At 39.5% G+C, this 20,687-nt stretch overlaps 1 protein-coding gene across 2 annotated transcripts in view; it reads right to left on the bottom strand.

Annotated features, from left to right (window-relative positions):
• The window catches only part of mad1l1 (mitotic arrest deficient 1 like 1), a 56,128-nt gene that overhangs the window by 26,485 nt on the left and 8,956 nt on the right, over nucleotides 1-20,687 (bottom strand). The window contains exons 10-15 of one of the 2 annotated variants that reach the window (XM_027006178.2): nucleotides 17,151-17,237; nucleotides 11,287-11,431; nucleotides 8,349-8,489; nucleotides 8,145-8,201; nucleotides 6,883-6,968; nucleotides 4,204-4,294 (exon numbers count right to left, since the gene is read on the bottom strand). In XM_027006178.2, the coding sequence (XP_026861979.2) occupies nucleotides 4,204-4,294; nucleotides 6,883-6,968; nucleotides 8,145-8,201; nucleotides 8,349-8,489; nucleotides 11,287-11,431; nucleotides 17,151-17,237 (607 nt within the window). Of the gene's footprint in view, nucleotides 1-4,203; nucleotides 4,295-6,882; nucleotides 6,969-8,144; nucleotides 8,202-8,348; nucleotides 8,490-11,286; nucleotides 11,432-12,526; nucleotides 12,902-17,150; nucleotides 17,238-20,687 lie in introns of those variants that run through there. The other variant, XM_035535042.1, reaches the window with a different exon arrangement.

The following is a 20,687-nucleotide window of genomic DNA, read 5'->3' on the forward strand; positions in this document are numbered from 1 at the left end:
AAATTAAGAGCACAACACATCCAGAAGGCTGAACAGTGAGGCCCAACGACCCAGTCTCACCTCCTTCCAAGCACACCTTTAAACCAACTGTACAAACCATACAGATATAAATCCACATTGGCCTCCCTGGTAAGGCCATGCCTAGCCCAACTGACATGGTTAATGCGTGTTCAGTCTAACTAGATCCATATGGTCTTTACACACCACACCAACGTCAGAGTTAATCCTATATTAGTCCCATATAAAAATGAGATTTTCAGAATGCCCATCATTGCCATATATTTTACATATAGCTCAACAGTTTGTAGCTTTGAGTGAACTTAAGGCAATCAGATTTCAAGCTGGTTCATTGGAGATGCATTTGACTCCCAAGTGTAAATGTGTCTTAGCACATAATCCAGCACAAATCACATGAAATGGCAGAGAAAATCCTGCTTAACCTATTATTTAAACATTATACAGTGCCTCCAAGCAGATTTTGAAAATTCAACAAGTTGCAAATAATTTAGAGCCTTCAAACTTTGAACAAGAGTAGCATTTATTAACAGATGCCTAAATATTACAAAGTACAAGTTGCTTACATTTTAAACATAAGAATTAGGATCAATTATTAATCAACCCCTACGTTTAATATTTTTTTGGAATAACCCTTGTTTGCAATTACAGCTATTAATCGTTTAATAGCTGGCCCACTCATGCAGATCTTCGCCAAGTTGTCTAGGTTCTTTGGGCATCTCTTGTGGACTTTGAGCTTGAGCTCCTTCCACAAGTTTTCAATTGGGTTAAGGTCAGGAGACTGACTAGGCCACTGCAACACCTTGATCTTTTCCCTCTTATACCAGGCCTTAGTTTTCTTGGCTGTGTGCTTGGGGTCGCTGTCCTGTCGGAAGATGAAATGATGACCCATCTTAAGATCTATGATGGAGGAGTGGAGGTTTTTGGCCAAAATCTCCAGGTAGGCTGTGCTATCCACCTTCCCGTGGATGCGGACCAGATGGCCGGGCCCCTTGGCTGAGAAGCAGCCCCACAGCATGATGTTGCCACCACCACGCTTTACTGTAGGGATGGTATTCCTGGGGATTGTATGCAGTGCCATCCTCTTGCAAAACGCCCCAGGTGTGGTCGGCACCAAAGACCTCGATCTTGGTCTCATCAGATAAGAGAAACTTGAACCAGTCTGCCCCAGAGTCCTCCAAGTGATCATGAGCAAACTTTAGACAGGCCTTGACATGACACTTTGAACGTAAAAGGTACCTTATGGGCTCACCTGGAATGGAGACCACTGCAGTAAAGTACCTTACTTACGGTATTTATGGAAACCAATGTCCCCACCGCCATGAGATCTTCCCGGAGCTCCCTCCTTGTTGTCCTTGGGTCAGCCTTGACCGTTCGGACAAGCATGGCCTCAGCACGGGAGGAAACTTTGAAAGGCTGTCTAGGCCATGGAAGGTTCCGGATTATGCTCCCAACGGTGGAGACAGATAGGCCCAACTCCTTGGAAAGGGTTTTGTACCCCTTGCCAGCCTTGTGACCCTCCACAATTTTTTTCTCTGATGGCCTTGGAATGCTCTTTAGTCTTTCCCATGTTGACCATGTATGAGTACTGTTCACTTGTTTGGGGAGGGGCTTTTATAGTCAGAAACGCAGGAAAACAGACAATTAATCCAAGCACGTGAAGCTCATTGTTCTTAATACCTCAATTACTTCTTAATACTTGAGGGAACCAAACAGAATTCTGGTGGTTTAAGGGGTTGAATAATAATTGACCCTCTGGTAAACAACAAAGAAAGAAAGAAAGAAAGAAAAAAAGAAAAAGAAAGAAAGAAAAAGAAAGAAAGAATTATTATTATTATTTTTTTTTTTTGCTGCAATGCATTTCACATGTCCAGGCCCATGTACAGTCCAAATTTCGCAATGCTAAGTTAACTCCAAATGTGTAAACCTGCAAAATCTGCAGGGGGTTGAATACTACTTGGAGGCACTGTAAATAAACACCAAACAGCATGGCAAATTTTCCTTTACATCTTTAGTTGGATACACAGGCTGTATTGGCGTGTAGGTTCTAGCCCTAGAGACCAATTTAGTGTGTCTGCATTCACCCAACATTGCTGTGCCTACAGTAAAGAAGTGGAGTCTCTGTGTGAAAACCATAACCGGATGAAATGCTGTTTTTGTTGCAGATAGGCTAGCGCAGTAAACCAGCTTCAGTCCCTAGGGACAAGGAGAAAGGTATTTATAACTGCAGGTGTTTTGTTGTTTTTTGTAGTTTTAAACAGCAACTTCCATCAGAAAGAATCAACACTGAAGTACTAAGGACAAAGACATTAGGGCAGTCACTAGCAACCTAGAAATAAACGTAGGTTTTGTTGCCTGTTACTTAAGGAATCCAAACCAGGAGCCTACAAACAGTAAACAAATGGCCATGCATAAACAAGCTGTAGCTAAAGCCTTCCATAAAAAACAGTGAAGAACGGCAGCTATCAACTACTCATGATGGCATGCTGACAAAATGGTCCACTTAAAAAGCAATTATTGCGTGTTTTTTTTTTTTTTTTAAACTTTGCTACTTAATGATGATGTACACTTGGCACAAGAGCAAACAAATGAGGATAGGGACGAAAAGAGAGCATAAGGACTTCTTTTAGGATTCCAAAGCTCCAAAAATGAAACAAAAATGAAATGATGTGTTATGATGGCACAGCCCATTACTCCGTGCAAGTGCTTGACATTGAGATTACGGACATTGAAAGAACGTGGCGGCTGGTTAATGTGATGCACGTCAGCTGGCCTATGAAACGGCACGGGACTGGGGTGACTTCCAAATGCTGTAAATGTAAAAGAGCACAGAGTTCGCTTCAGAACGGCCTGCCAGCTGACGCAGCAGCGGCATGTCTGCATTTGCTGCAGCCGAACAGAATGTGTGTCTTAATTCTGAAGATGACATTATGCAACAGCGAAGAGCAGGAACTGTGACAACCATAAATAAGTGTAAAAATTATTAGTTAAAATGAATATATTAACGCAAAAAACTTTGAACACAGTAAAAATGCTTCTATTGAAGGTTGTAAGGTAATAGAGATCAATGGAACATTCTGTACTCTTGTGTTGCACCATGAACCAGAAGAAGCATCATCTCGAGCCAATGTATATTAAGTACATGGAAGAATGACTAATTTGCATCATCATCATCATCATCTGCAGTCCTTAATTCTGGCTAAAACAGGCTTAATCTGTCAGTAACAAAATGACACTATCACAATAAAATATAGCAATATGAAGATGGAAGAAATGTGCATATTTTATATACTTGACCTGTCATTTTTGTTTCAATGGACTGCATTCAAGATTGAAATGAGTGAGATGATCAATTTTTTAATGCTAAAATGGGGACGTAGGCAGGGTGCTGCTTCCAACCAAGGAATTAAATAAATAAATAATTCATGCCAGCTCCGTTAGTGGTTTCGACTGTATTTTACCACCTCAACAGTCTGTTAGTCATGTGCATATGTGGAAAAACGCCAAAGCGGCAAACACCTGCATTTTCGTGTCGGCCATTTTAGCTGAAGCCACGGCAAAACAATTACATGGCTGTGTGATCCGTGAGCATTTCAAACTCTCGCAAATTTCATGCAGGTAGAGCAAAAATAGCTAGGATTTTTTTTGTTGTTTGTTTTAAGAAAGTTGAGTGAGGATCAGTCTAAAAGATCCACAGTAGACTTCAAGGAATCTGACCAGCAGCCAAAGCAGAGCAATTATTTTAGCTGCTTGGGACTAAAAGGCTCTTTCCTCTTTGCAGTCCTTCATTAATTAGATGCTTAAGATCAGCAGATTAGATCTGTGATGTGTGAACAGCAACAATTAAGTTCACAGGCTTAAATTTCAGGTGGCAAAAGGACAGAAGCTGAATGCCAAACTAACATTTTAAGTAGGAAAACATTAATTGCTTAAAATGTCCCAATTTAAACCTCTCTTGTCTGTGTCTTTCTCTGTCTGGCACTGCTTGTTATTTGTGTGTGTGTGTACGTGTATGATTGGACAACCATAAAGTGACTTGATTCTCTAGGAACAGGTTCCATAAATGTAAATTTAGGAACTTTACCGATGCAGCAGTAAACATACGGGAACCGAGCACCAAAAGAACCCAGCACCTGCCAAATGGGAGCAGGATTAATCAGGATTATTCTACAGACACGTGTCCGTTACCTGAAGGTTGTGCCTTTCCAGTCTCATCTCCAAAATATTGTTCTGTTCCTCCAGTCTTTGGCGTTCTGATTCCAGCTCCTCTATCTTCTGCCTGCATGAACACAGCGTTTTATATTTTAACTGGTTAGAGTGGTTGCTTCTTCTTAGCAAACTCCTACAGGCTGTCTGAATAAAATACATGGATAAATGTAATACAGAATGTGTAAGAGAAAAAACATGTTCAAGATTTTACTAACTGCACACGAATATTTTTTTTAAATCTTAAGTGTGTCCTGGAGTGCTAGTCAGGCATTCCATTAGCCCACTTTCTTGACGATGAACACACAGACCCAATACTGTTAACGTGTTCGGCAACATTTTCACCATATTTGGCACAAATGCAACCAGAAGCAAATAAACGGAGCAACCAAGTTTTTTTTTTTTTCTTTTTTACACCCGACTTTGCTTCAAATTGCAGGATGGATGACCAAGCTGACGATGCATTCTGAAACACTGGGGCACTCGGCAAAGAGGCACAAGGCAGCAGGCAAGCCAGTATAGTTATCTACCTATAACCAGTCTCAGGCTGGAAAGAGAGGCTGGTGCATGATAAATCCAAGCACTTGTGATCAGCTTTATAGACCAATGCCATTCCGGCATCGTGTAGAGAGCGCTTTTATATGCATGTTTTATGACATGCTGATTCAACAGGCCTATGATATAACCAACGGTTAATTCTACAACCCAGTTATAATAGGCAGAGCCCAACGACTTCAGACAGACATGAGTGGATTTCAATATGTCAAGAACAACAAAATGATTTCACAACTCACTAACTTCAGCAGTACAGGGAAGACTGTTGGTGTGGTTAAACTGCACCGTTACGTTTTATTTGCCTAGAATAAGCTTTCAGCTAACTCTGACATTTACACTCATGCTCTTATTTAACTGAAATGTTCATCAGTGCCATCCTCATAAAGCAACGAGCTTAAAGGTCGAATCTATTATTGGCTTCTGATTAGGTCAGAGTTGTAGGATAATTATACATGTTTGGTTGATCTGTTTAAAAATATTTCATGTCAAGTTCTTGCACTAAAGTTACATTTTTAAATCTACAAGCAAGTACACAACAAATTAGTTAAAGCAATGAGTAATCAAGGAGTTGACCCGATTCATGTTTTAAACATAGTTTAATTTACTTCTCATAGAAGACAGACAAACCTAGGCAGCTTGTTCAATGACAGCCAAATTACTTTCACTTTCTCTATAGCTACAATAGGTCTGCATCCATCGGTACTATATGGAGTACAAAATGCCTGCTAGCTATGAAATGAAACGTGCCAAGCAAAACATAATGAGAATATGGTGTTCAAGAAAAGCAGTACATTACTGAAAAAAAATAGTCAAATGTGACTGAATATCTCTCAAAATATATCACAATACATAGTGATGAGATTAAAAACAGAGTCATTATCAATGCTTTAACAAACTGCTTTAAAAGATGCACAATATTAATAGATTCTTAATGATACAAAAATAAGCAGGAATTTGAAAATCTCCTTTACGACAGAGAGCATCATCATAAATTCATGCAAAAGCTCTTTCTGGGAATCTCTCAAGCACTTTCCAAAAACACCTGAAAATTTATCCTTGTAAATCAATTCCTGAAATCCTTTAACCATAATGGACTGACAAGGACACAATCTGTATTTGACCTTTATCCCTGGTTCATTCCAGCTCTTTATTTATCCATCATTGCTTATCTAATCTTTGCATCTTTCTCACAATAAAGAGAGTTATCAGCACAAAGTGTTTCTATAGTAGCCAGAAGCAAATTACCCTCTCAGCTGAATAAAGGCTGTCACTGCTGATAAACATGGCGATGAGGGAATCTTTCTCAGGACAACTTGCAAAAACAGACAATTACAGCAGGACAGGACCATGTTATTTGAAGCTTCGCCAAAAAAAAAGTATAGGATCATTGTACAAAAGTTATATTATTGCAGCATTATTAAGCCAATCAGTATCAGTAAAATGTCTCCAAACATTGATCCAAACATTTAAACACTATTTTGTGCAAATTAATACATGCTTATGCTCCTTTATTTCCCTGTTTAGTGCACATTCTCCTCTTTTAATTTCCTGGATGAGAAGTTGACTGGTTTAACTATTAATTCATCCGCGTCTAATTATTTTGGCTATGTCAGTTTTGTAATTACTCAACACTCCTGGTTAAAAGTTCAGTTTGTTAGATTGTCTTAAGATTTCTCTAACTTTATATTCAACAAAACAAATAATTAATGCATGAAGTGACAATAGTCAGGGGGTGGGGTGGGGTATCCCAATTAATTCTGAGCTCATTAGAGACAAACACTCGAGAGGGATTAAGAGACAGTTTCCAGAATGGGAACACTTAAGTGAGATCATAGAGAGGAATAGGGAAGAGAAGGAATAAGGAGAGATATCAATCTCAAGTGTAGTATTTGTGTTTCCAATGTAGTCAGGTGATGCCAAGAGTCACAACAATGAAATGTTAATTTCATTTAAACACTTGAAGATCTTTGATTTGAAAGTTAATTTTAAATTCCAAACTCTGTGTTCCATGTAGTGAACTGTACAAGAGCACTGAGCAAAAAGCCTTGGGCAAGAAGAAACAAACAACTTTCTTATACATATGAAGAAAACATTTACTGATCTTACCTTAGGGAGTTAATCTCCTCCTCCGTTGCTTTGTGCTTACTTTCCAAAGACTGTTGTTCTTTTAGAGCTTCAAGTTCCAATTCAGCCTGTCCAAATCACAAAAATTCAATTACTTAATTATATAAAATATTTATTTATTTATTTATTTATATACAAAAACATTGGTCACAGCCTACAATTTGAAGGTGTGGAAATCTGCAGCAGTGTTTTTTGACATTTTTAGTACGATATCAGAGCACTAATTCTGACAAAAGAACTTATATCGCTTCTACATTCTTTTCACTCTGAACCAATTGAAACAGATGGATTGAATAGATAACACAAAACAAAACTTTCACAATCTGTCACCCATAACTTGAAGTTGTTTCTGTAACCTCAGCAACATGGTTTAAAGAACATAACTAACCAACAAATTGGTTAGAAGGTACAGTATGACATTGTGAAGGTACAGCCTTACGAAGTTCAGGCTGGCGTGTCAAGGGCCCACCATCGATATCTGAACTATGTGGAGGAGCTGGAGTTGGAACATGGAAATAACATTTTAACCATGTACCGCTTATGGTTACCGCTCCTTTAGTTCTTCAGGTGCCTGCATAGGACAATGAAACTGTGGATATCTCAGCAGGAAAAGCTACTGATTTTCACTACCGAGACGGAAGCCCGAGCAGTATACGTCACAAAGGAACACGGACAACAAAACCAACCTCTCCATTTTCAAATCAATGTCACACGTAAAAAGAGCTTGCTGGGAAGTACGTGTACGTAGCAAAGTCATAAAAGGCACTGGGGTCAAAGATGCATCTATTAACCCCGTGCTCCACTTGATGAATGAATGCTACACGGCTGTGAACATTGAGTTACAAAATGCTGAACTAACAGCACTAGCCCTGGTTCACAGATGGACTAGGGATGGGCACTGGTAAGCAAAATGACCTCAGAGAGGATGTACTAAAGCACCATAAACAAAATATCATCCAACAAATCAAAACACTTCTTAATAGAACAACATTAAAAAACAGACCTTAACAAAAATACCTTAATTAGTTTGCTTATGTTTTGATTGCTCTGCTCAAATTCTTTACTGCAAAAAATGAGAAAGTTAAATCAAAAAAATCTACGGAAGGATAGTGAGGAAGTACGCTAGACAAAAAATGCGAAAATTGATCTTCCAAGTGGGGCTGTGTGTGTGTGTGTGTGTGTGTGTGAGAGAGAGTGAGTGTGAGAAGGAGCACAATAATGAGCTCATGATAAGCGTAACATACCGCTTGAGCTTGCAGTTTGAAGGTGCCAAAATCCTCCTGGGCTTTAGAAAGCTGAGCCTACCAGAACAGAAATAAAGGGTGAGGATGTGGGGAGGAGACAGAGAGAGAGAGAGAGAGAGGCACTTGCTTAGAGCTAGCCATCACACATTAGAGTTGGCTACATCAGTGTGCTGAAACGGGCATTATGCCAAATTAAGTCTTCACCTCCATTTCAGCATTGTGAGCCTGGACCTTCTGAAGCATCTCCTCAGCCTCTTTAACTCTTCGGCTAAGCTGAGGGGAGTACTCACTGGGAGCGAGCTCATTGTCGTAGGACTCCAGTATAGCCCTCATGCCATCGCGCTCCTGAAAACGCACATATGCACAAATGTTGCAATGCTTCAGACAGGGGGAGGGGCTTACCAACAATAGAACAAAATACATCAAGCATGTACAGACAGCAAGTAGTCAGTCAATAGTGAACTCTGTGACCTCACGCAACTGTTGCTAGTCAGCTGTGGGGCAAATGCAGAGAAGCAATGGCTATTACACCTACACAGAAGGTTTTTCACAGGCTGGGGAACTAACAAATAAGTCTGAGCAAGTCAGCACCATGAACACTTAACTCTCTCAACACTTTCTCGTATGTCTTGCAACACTCCCTCAGTAACCTGACAATTATGCTTATCCGCTCCACATTGAATGCACTTGCTACTCCAGTGAGAACTGAACTTCGAAATGTTGAATTCACCACAAAGGGTTCAGGCAGTGTGACACTACTGTACATTTCAGTGAATGAAAACTGACTGAGACAGGGAACTCCTACACCCCTGACATGGCTAATAAAGGAGTCAATCTTAAACAAATACTCACACAGCTCAAAATCAATAAAAAATAACTAGCTATAAAGGCTGAGCGCATTTCACAGGTATTGCGACTCAATTCAGTTTCAGTTTGTCCATTAAAACAGATGCAAGAAAACAAAGAAACGCACAGAGAGAAGACTAATGGGGCGAATGAATACCCCCTCGGGTCTGAGTAGGACGGTGTAAAGATCTCATTTTAGAGTCGATTAAACAGAAATCAAATCTTGCCTTTAAAGCTGAGGCCTGAAAAATCAATAACACCTTGTGATTCATTACTAGGAAGATGCACTGAATGAACAGAGAATACAAACACCTAACACAAACCAACCACCCCACCAAAGAAACTTCAATAAGTAAGACGTAACAAAAACAGCCCAGCCATGTTTACACAGACAGACAGACAGACACACACACACACCAGATTAAACTGAAGCTCGCACTTCACTGGAGTTGTGACCAAAGCGAACCCAATACCAACCCTTCATTTTATCCACCAGGACATCCATTCTACATTTACTAGTACAGCATTTTGCTGAGGTCAGAATTTACAATCCATCTTTGTCATTTCCATCCTATTCACAGTTCCAGATAAACCGCCCATGAGATGCAGTAGATAGGGCATGTAGAGACATGGGAGAGTGGTCTGATGTCAGGGTGACTTCTTTCTGCAGTTTCACATGCTTGTCCAAGTCTTTGTTGGCAGTCCTCCTGAACATATCCAGCAAACCTACGTACGTATAGTAGATTCAAGAAAATCCAGTGATTGGTAATTGTTTATGAAGGATAAAGCCAGAGAGATATACCTCATTGTAGGCAAGTGCCAGTATTATTTTAATCTGTGGTTACCATCTATCAGCACTGAGGCCATATCAATTCTTTCTTGCTACAAACAAGGATTTAATCTAGCACTGTGGTTCCATCACATTTATGGTGTATTCCTGTTGATTCTGGAATACAACACAGAAACTGGGTCCCTGTTTGACTTTGAAAATAAGGTGGGTGTGTGGATGTGTGTGTGTGAGCATGTGTGCGTGTGTTGTAGGCTAGGGTGTATGGGAGGGGAAGCTGTAAAAGTGCCATGCTGTGAGCCAAACAAGCATTCATGCACCTCATGACATTAGCTCATCTAGACCACAAACATGCATGACAACAAAAACTCAATTCAAGCTTTGGACAACTACAATAACAGAACAGATCATTGGTCATAAAAACACCCTTTGCAACATTTGATGTCTAATAATTATTACAATTTAAAGCAGTCAAACACTGCAAAACAAACCATTCAAATCTGAATGCTAATATGATTAAGGGGGTGTCATGGTGCCATCACAAGTAGCCTATAATCAAGTTACAGGCTGCTGCTGAGTGATAGAAGCTGCTTGCGGGGGAGAACGCATGGTTGATTTCACTGGGAAAGCCATTTCTTGCCATCATGCACTGTGTTGCTGTGAAATGACCTCTCAGAAAATTACTTTGAAAAATAAGCAAATAAATAAATAATCCCCCTCAGTTAGCGATAATGTTGCAGTGTCAACAATATCCATCAGAGGCAGTGTCAACTCGTGTAACAGCAGTGTGAATGATATCCATCAGGAGCAGTGTCAGTTCGTAATACAGCAAAAGGAGGTTTTTTTTTTCCTGGCGCACACTTATGGGCGCTCCCCCCCCAAACTGGTCTCTGACATAAGTGTGGTCAGCTGCTTTTAAGCTGTGCTTACTGCACACTTGTGGCGAGACGATGAAGACTGAAAGGTCTAATTAAATGCAAAGGAAGAGAGACATCATCCTCCCCGAGCATGCCACCCGAGGAAAGAAAGTCAGAATGCCTGGTTATGGATTTCTTCTGTAATTGCTGATGCACACAATGCTGTGACACTTGAAAATCGAAGTATTCGAACATAAGTCACTAAGGAGGAAAATAATTTATAAAAAAAAAAAAAAAGAACAGAGTGTCTTTTCTTTCTAATTATGGGTCCTAAAGTAAGCAACTGTGATATTTCACAGTTGATATTTATGATTTATAGCACCACTGCATGGTTAAAATAGTCAAAGCCTTCTGAAATGTGGCAGTGATTTTAAACTGCTGTGAATTTCAGTTTGGAAGAACGTACCTGAGTTACATGGTTCAACTCAGCACGTGGCCTTAGCAACAATATCTCGAAACCAACAGTTAATTTTGGTTACTAGAAACAAAGGGCTTTCCTTTTTATGAACGTTTACCCTCCAACAAACATCGAAGTCAAAAAATCTCTCAAGAATGCATGAGTGTGTGGGCGCATGCGGGCAGACGTGGACACCTTTGTAAGGAGGAGCACTCTCTTCTGTAGGCGACGGACCAGAGCGTCCTGGTTCTCTCGTTTCTTCTGTTCCTCCACCGTCTTGGAGCGTAGTTCGGACACCTCCGCCTGTAGCTGAGCACGAATCCTCTCCACAGAGCGGATACTGGGGGGTAGAGAGGGGGAAGAATAGGTTTTTGCAGGGCAGGATGGAAAGCTCTGCTCCCTGTCTCTCAAAATGCAAGATATAAATGAGTGACATCCTGAATATGAATATAAACACTACACTTTTGATAGGATTTGATGGAAACTGCCAAACTTTTGTTTACGATGTCCAATCCAAATTAACTGGAATTACACATGAAATGAATTCACCCTAAAAAGAGCAAACACAGACAATTGTATTGTAGAGAAGAATGGCTGCGTCTTTGTTTATTTATATTTATCTATACTGAAGTTTTAGAACACCATTATGTGAGCAGGAAAAAAGCCAGGATAATGTAGCAGTAAATACTCAGTAACAGATTTTGACAAGAGAAAGGCAACTTTAAAGCATGAGAAAACCACAGATTTGAAACCATAAGGAACACACACAGGCGTCTCTGGCAGCCATGAATTTGCCGTGGCTTTAGTTAGTCATATGAAGCATGCCTGAAGTATGGGCCTTGAGAGTGCAACGGGCCTGACATGGATAGAGTTTGACTGGGAGAAGGCTCTTGCAATTGTCTCTGCATAGTGGGTGAAATTACTCACAGCAAGAGCTCAATACTATCAAATGTTTCGTGCGTGTGTGTGCGCACGCGCGCACACATGCGTGTGTATATACAACTAAACACCCAAAAAGCATACTGTTCATACCATTACCTCTAGTGTGTTGGACAATAAAAATTAGTGCAGGAGCATGCCATCCATAACTAGACTGATTAACATCTCATCTCCTCCAGATGCTGGCCATTCCAACCAAATTGTGCAGTGATGAAAATAACAGCATGCTGCGGCAGCTACCAATCCATAATCTAACCCCGGGAGCAGCCTCACCCTCAACTCGCTGTGACCTCTTAACGTCCAGAAGCGTATCATTCCGATTGCCCCCATTTGTTAGTAAATTCACTTAAATCATGAATTGATTCCAGAAGCCAGGGCATCCCTTCTCACAGAGTCTGAAGCGAGGGGACCACGCTGTTATTAGATCACGGACACAGAACGTGAACACACAGGCCAAAGCAATAAAGACAGAGCGCGCAAGATCCTGAGAACCTACTTATCGACTCATAGCCGTATCCGTCTTGGGAGCCTGCCTGTGCTCAGGAGAGGGAGAATATGAAAGAAAAGACACGAGCCGAACTCACGAAATAATAGAACAGCCCCCGACAAAAGGCAAGGAGGGGGAATCTCATCAGTGCTTCCACTCTGAGAATGAAAGTGCTAAAGCGTCTAAGACCTGAGAAAGGCCTGGGTGTGCATAAAAGGCTTAAGCTCTATAAACTTGCCTGTAATCATGTCGTTATACATTATAGGACATGCATGTTTTAGGATTTCCATGAAATGGCCAGCAGCAGCTGAGGGGTTTCAGCCTGAATCACTGGGCTTCTATAACATCTAGTGTGCACGCTTGCTCACCCTCCCTCTCTCTCTACATAATATATATGTATGTGTGTGTATGTGTGTAATATATATATAAAATATTTATTTATCACACACACACACACACACACAGATTGATAGACAGAGAGAGAGCAAATGTCTAATTTCTTTTTTTATTTTATGCAAAGAAGTTAATCAAAGCATAAACCAGTTTTCTGTTGATAAATGTAAACAGTGATTATTATAATTATTATATTAGACTGTCTGCTGGCCTTGGGCCAATAATCAATACAATTGTTTGTGATATCTTTTGGTCTACCCAGAGTCAAATTAGTTCCTAAATCATCATGCTTTTGTGTTTCCCTCTTTCCTTCCATACTGTAAAATCACAAGCCATTACATTTTATTTTCTAGAGGAAAACAGCCATTCTGTACTTCAGTTTCTAACCATCGTTATTAAGCCATTCGAGTTAGTTCATAATTTTAGACAATAAGAAATACTGCACTTAATAATCAGCTACATAAACAGAATGTCATGGACTAATTGACTGCATACATAACTTTGAACAACACTTGGCAAAGAATCTTGGGACTTATGCAAATGAAGCAATTACACTGCAGCATCATCAAAGAACTGCCTGATCATATATTTGTGCAGTGTCATAACAACAAATAAGTAAAACAAACAAGCTTGTGTAGAACACAGAGGCCAAAATGGTTGTTAATATTTCTGCTGTTTAGGATATAAAGGAAAGAGCTTCTAAACTAAACTGCCCACAAATGTAATGGTAGAGATGTCCAAAAAATGTCCAGTGTCATCTCCGAGGTGATGATGGATGGCATAAAAAGGTAAAGTTAAAATTACACTGAGGGTAGGTTAGCTTTAGTTGTTGCCCAGTTTATATCAGCCTTGTTCCTGTTGTTCTCCTGTAACCTGCCAGTGACATTTCGTGTCCGTGCATGATGGCATTTGTTTAGGATGCATTTCATGTGGTTCGTAATCTTGCCAGGGTCAATTTCAATACATCATCCTTGCTTTATGCCAATAACACAAAGGGCAAAAAGTTTTAAAAATACAGCGCCGAGAGCATTGTCCTTTTCAAGAAAGGAAGCCCTCTCTCACTAGAATCTAATGACAGTTATTATTAGTTACACTGAACAATTTGTCACAGTGAACAATACAAAACCCATGAAATTATATTATCCCTCAAGGTAAATACAGGCTATAATGACTGCTTTGATTCTGTGAGCTTTAATACGTGTATTTTCATAGCAACAACATTGTTTATCTTAACAATTGTGCAGATTATATTCCTTTAGTTATAATTACATTGGTCACGTGTAATGGCGATTCAATTTTGACTCATACATCATCAGAAGTTAGAAGCTGGTGTTAAAAATAGCACTACTGCAGCTTAACTAAACTGATGAACCACATTTTTCTTCTTCCATTGTTAAGCAGTAATTTGGAGACTAAATAAATTGAACCGCAGTGGAGAGAGAGGGAGACCAGAGGAAGTATAGGTGGACTGAGCACCCTTGTTCTTGCAGCAGTAGCAAATAACACCCTCTGGTCCCCAGGGGTTCTGTAATGCATTTGCAGTGGGGGAACCTACTCTCAATGGACAAACTCAGCACCCAGCCCAGCAGCTCGGCAGGGCATAGGTTCTCTTGTTCTTGTTTTAGTGATGTTTCATCGCTTCTTGTATGCAACATTAAACATACAGGATTTGTAACTGCACTGTTTTGGCAGGAGCACACAAATAATTATATGACTTATTGAGAATTCCTGAAAAGCAAACATTTTCCAACATTTTAGCCATTATGTTGTATAAAGAATACTGCAGTAGGGGAAAGCATTTTAATTTAACTTTGTTACTTCTAGTCTATTAAATCATTGTGTATTATGTAATATTACATTAAAATAGATAGGGAAAAACATTTATACATTTTATTTACATTTCTAATTTTATAATATACACTGATCAGCCACAGCATTAAAACCATGGATTGTGAAGTAAATAAGATTGGTAATCTCATCCCAGTAGCACCTATCAAAGGAACGATCTACTAGGCAACAAGCGCGCTGACGGATATAAGTGACTTGGAGAAGGGCCAAATGGATAGATGACAGGTTAGTGCAGCATTGAAAACGACTACTACCACAAATGGTCCAAGGAAGGACAACCGGTGAACCAGTGAGAGGAGCATGGGTACCCAAGGCTCACTGATGTGCATGGGCTGTGAAGGCCAACCCACCTTGTCTGATCCACAGAAGAGCTACTGGATCACTTTTTAAAAAAAATAAATTGATATTGGCTATGACAAAGGTGTCACCTGGTTCACTGCAGTTTGCTGAATATGGGGGTGCGTAGCTGCAGACCAGTGAGTGCCCATGCTGACCCCTGACCACTATCCAAAACTGCTAAAATAAGCATGTGAGCATCATAACTGGACCATGGAGCAATGGAAGGAGGAATGACAATCACATTTTTTGTTTTACATCTGCCAAGTACATCTCTTCATGGCAATGGTATTCCCTAAAGGTAGTGGCCTCTTTCAGCAGGATAATATGACCTGCCCCACTTCAAAGATTGTTCAGGAATGATTTGAGGAACATGACAGTTCAGTGTGTTGACTCGGCCTCCAAATTCCCCAGATCTCAGTCCCATAGAGCATTTGTGCTGGAAAAACAAGTCTGATCCATGGAGACCCCACCTTGCAACAAGACCTAAAGGAATCAGAGGTCTTGTGAAGTTCATGCATCAGTGGGTCAGAGCTGTTTTATCAGCATGAGGAGGACCTACACAATATTATGCAGGTGGTTTTAATGCTATAGCTGATCAGGGTGTATGCACATTTTTTGTACAACAGCTACACAGCTAGGAGGGAAAAAAAAGTTTACAGTATTAAAGCAAAGTTTAGATTAATACCAGCCATGGCAACTGTTTCCAAGTATGGTGGTACAAAAAAAAAAAGATCAAACCCATGCCTCAGTTGGTTTTTTTTTTTGTTTTTTTTTGTTTTTTACTTTAACAGGTGTATAGATTAGTGATCAGCACTTCTACCAACATGAGTTCAAAACACTGAACATAAATGATTCAGCAAATAGCAGTGGTCTCCATGACAACACTGGCTTAGAGTTCCATTTCAGAAGAAACTCCATCTCACAGGGAAAAATAAAAAGAGATTATGACTGGGAAACATACAGGACATAAAGCACAAACTTCTTTAAAGAGCTGTTGAATGTAATAACCGTAGCCATATTACTATGATGTTTTTCAACAAAACATGATTCGTAATTAGCAAATATCTTTGTGCTAAGAGAGTTTTGACCTCATTAGAGAGAGATGACCGAGTTCCATTTCACTCCAGCATTCGAGCAACAAGATATGCCCCGAGCTGACCACTAATGTTCATGTATGGTCTGATTCACAGTGACAGTATTACAGATATGAATTTATAAGGTTTTAGTTCCATTTCCTCTAGACATGAACGCCTCTTTTCATTGATAAAGCATAAACTTCAGTTTTTTGCATGCAAAAATAAATAAATAAATAAATAAATAGATAGATAAATAAATGTTGCAACTGTCATGTAATTTTCTACACAGGGGTCTGATGTGATGCAGGAATCAAAATCCTACTACTTTTGACATGTCATAGAATTATTCATGTAACTGATGTTATCCTTGCTACTATGCTCCACAAACAGGAGGCAAAGAGTCCAGTTAGCTTGCAACTAGTGGACAATACCACTGGTCAGCTATTCACAAGTGAATTATGCTAACATTTTAATACTTGCTTAGAAAGTTATGGCAAAGGGATCAGGATTTTTTTTTCTCTCACAACCACAGCCAAGATGGTAGTCAATTTTGTAATTCCTAAAATTCAACAGCTAACATCCTTGTAACCGATGAGGACATGAATGCAAATGAATTTGGCTAATTAGTAGTCTAATTACTTTTTTCCATAAACAGGAGCATTTATTTGCATTCAGAGGAAATGCCTGCCAGCTTTACAATAAAATGCACAACATTTTTCATATGTAGCCCTACCAATCAGTATTGTACTGTTAATTAAGCCAAAGTGCATTAACTGTTAATGCATTTTAAAAACAAACATCTGCATTAAGAACACAGGTTCTTAACACCCTGAGGGGGGAAAAAACCTGACTAAAGGAGAAAGATCCATTATTGAAGTCATATATACACAACCTTCATTTTTTGTAGACAACAAAGAATGACTTTGGAAATGTGGTAACAAATTCCGTAGCCGTGTGCATGAACGCATTTTCCTTACTTGCTGGTGAGTGTGTAGTTCTGTTGTTTAAGATTCAGCTCTCTCTGTTGAATTTGTATCACTTCCCTTGACAAGTCCTCTGGCTTCCTATTAGGAAAAATACATGTTTTCTGTTAAGGAGTTCCAAAACAACATTCTACTAAGAAACACATGAAACAGCAATCTAGGTGCCAACCATTTAAATCATCATCATCATCATCATCATGAACCATGAACAAACACAACTTTACAATAATAGACCTAAATTTAACTAAGTATCCGTTAGGACACACTGCAAAGTCCAGCAAGTATTTATGCAGGGAAAAAACAAAACAAAAGTCTTTTGTACTACTTTAATTCCATATTAGTTTTACCAGATTTATATTTAATGAAGTGGACAAGTGTATCCACCAAGATAAGAGGAGACAACAGAACAGTCCTGATATAACCCACAAAATGTATGTTTCCAGTGTGAATGTGCAGGAGAATTCAAATGTCAGCAAGCCCGCCAGCGTGCCCTGGTGATAAGCGGAGGGCTCGCCGGGTACCCGATGGCTCATGTCCAGGTCCCATTGAAGCTAATGAAAAGTCTAATGAAAACCCAGAGCTGGAGCCTACCTGCCACTCCCCAAGCTAATTAACTCGATGTTACCCATGTTTTTAACGGTCAACCACAAAGAAACAAAAGAATCCATCATTGTTTAATAGCTTAAAACAAGTGAGAGTCGACGTCAATACTATATTACTATCACAAATCTACCAAAGCCAGCAACAAAAGTCGAAGAAGCAAGCTCACAAACTGGAGTTTAAACCATGTGACGAGAACAGTGCAATTTAGTGGCAGTATAAAAACAAGCACGGATACTGGCTTCGATGACTCACTAATAAATAATTAATGGATATCATTGTTGTCTTTTGGCAGGTAACAGTGTTAGAGCCAATCTGACAAGGATAATGAATAATCTTAGACTCTAGTCGTATTAGGCAAGTGTCATCATGTATGCATGTATCCATCTTGTCTTGTATTATCCTACTGGTGACTTGGGAGACTTCAACAGAAGCTCAGTCCCATTACCACTTGGCAATTTACTTATACAACTAAATAACTTTACTAGATTAGAATTAGAATAATTGTTTCCTTGACTCATCAAGTGTAATTGTGCAAATCAGGCTCCAGCATGATTCAGACACCATGAGGTTAGGGCCTGACTTGCATGTCTAAACAGGCCCCGCATCCTGCATTCTCCATGCTGGCAAGAACACGTCACAGGCCACTTCTAGCACATTATCATGCTGGTATGCAGTTCATTTGTGTTTCATTTGAATAAGGAAGACAGTTACAACTAAAGAACGTTTATGCATATTACACATTTTTGCATGCACACATGCATGTATCCATCTCCATTTCAGAGAATTAATCTTTCCTGAAAGGCTGTAAATTCTTCTAAAGACAGAAGAGGGAAAGCATGAACAGTTTAGTCTATTAGGAAAGTAAGGCTCCCAACCAGATAAGAAATATTACATCCAATGACAATGAATATAGGGGCATTTGAAGTTTGTAAGCACTGCTATTCTTAGAGAGGATGTTAAAAAGGCCCTATATGCTGCATTCATCTCTTATTTTTTTCCTTGATGTCCACTTACATTTGTGTGGCTTTATGTTTTGAAAACAGTCATAATTCATTTTTACACATCAATTTTCCAATTGCCAAGAATATAAAAGATAAAAAAAGATAAAAAAAGATAAATGAGCTCTGTTCTGGTTGGCTGCCCTGCATTGTGCTTTGTTTAAAAAGCACTCAGAGTTGCAACATGCCTGAAAACTGCAATATAAGTGGACGGGGCTAAACTGCTGTAGGCCGAAAAGGCCTGTATGTAAATGGTTGCCCTCATGACATCAGAGAAACAGTCATTTCAAAACAACTGTTTTTGCAGCTCCATTTATGTACTGGGGAGCGAATGGTGTTTGGCAAATAATATGTAAACAATATTTATAATTCTTCATTTCAATAAAGCATTAGAAATTCAGTTTTCCATGATACAAGTGATTTAAAGAAATAGCTCACTAAAAATCTCTAAACAATTGGCTACTGATACCAGGCTAAGTCAAGATATTCTAACATCCAAATTTAATTTCTTTAGTTTTCAACTGCAGACAAGTGTCGCCAACAAGTAAGCAAATCTCATTATCCCCTTTCCATATCCTGCACACCAAAATAATCACAAAGAGCACCAAATACTTTAAATAATTTAATTTTTCCTTGTTAGCTGTTAGCCTTGTATCTTCAGTGGGCACTTTACTAAAATCTGTACACCAGACTATGTCTGCACAATGTTATTGCAATAATGGGCATTGTAATATTGATATTGCTGCAATATGCAAAAAAACACTTCATACAAAAACGTTTGTAATCCAATGAACAAAACATTTCAACGAAACATTGCGAATTTTTACCCATGATACATAAAGAATTTTCCAGTGCTTTTTAATATACTGCAAGGTACACTGCAATCTCAAAATGTGGCAATAAAGGCTTAATTTTGCCCATATTTTGTACCCTTACAACAGAGGTCAAGGCTTTTAAACTAAATTAGGGGTGTACAGTGGAAAAACTAGGTAAAATAAAAACTTTGCCATTACTTTGTGAGGAACCTCATAAATCAGTGAATACAAATATAATGAGACTATCCACCACTCAAGTATAAACCACACATACGATAAAAATGATATCAACTTCATTATCTGGTGCATGATGTACTGTCGAGTAACACAGCTTCACTATATGGACAAAAGAACTGAGACACCTACAGGAGCTTTTATGACATCCTATTCTAAATACATAGGCATTAATATAGACTTCCCCCTGCCACCTTTGCAGATATAATAGCTTTCACTCTTCTGGGGAGATGGATTTTTTGCCCCAAAGAGCATTTGTGAGGTCAGACACATATGCTGGATTGGGGGAGGGGGGCTGGCTGGCAATCTCCGTTCTAGTTCATCCTAAAAGGTGCTTCGACAAGGCTGAGGCCAGAATTCTTTGCAGGTCAGTCATGTTCTTATACACAAAACTCATTCAACCATGCCTTTATGGACCTTGCTTTGTGCACTAGGGCATATGCAGGAAGGAACAGAAAAGGGCCTTTCCTAAACTGTTGCCACAAAGTTGGGAGCATACAATTGTCCAAAATGTCTTGGTATGCTGAAGCAGTAAGGAGTTCCCTTCACTGGAACTAAGGGGCCCAGGCTAACCCCATAACATTATCCCGCTTCCACCAAATCCATGGAAACCCATGCTATGAAGCCCCTGGTGTACATTATGTGCGCTGATGTTAATGCTAGAAGAGGTTTGGAACTCTGCAGTTACTGAGTCAGCAGAGCCTTAGGGCCTTTTGTGCACCATGTGCCACAGCACTCTGCGGCCCCACTTTACAACTTTACGTGGCCTGCCACTTTGTGGCAGAGTTGCTGTGGTTTCTAAACACTCCCACTTTTCAAATCATACCACTCACAGTTGATCATGGAATATCTAGGAGAGAAGAAATTTCACAAACTGACTT

The sequence above is a fragment of the Electrophorus electricus genome, chromosome 16 (genome assembly GCF_013358815.1).
Source record: "Electrophorus electricus isolate fEleEle1 chromosome 16, fEleEle1.pri, whole genome shotgun sequence".
NCBI classification, from domain to species: Eukaryota; Metazoa; Chordata; class Actinopteri; order Gymnotiformes; family Gymnotidae; genus Electrophorus; species Electrophorus electricus.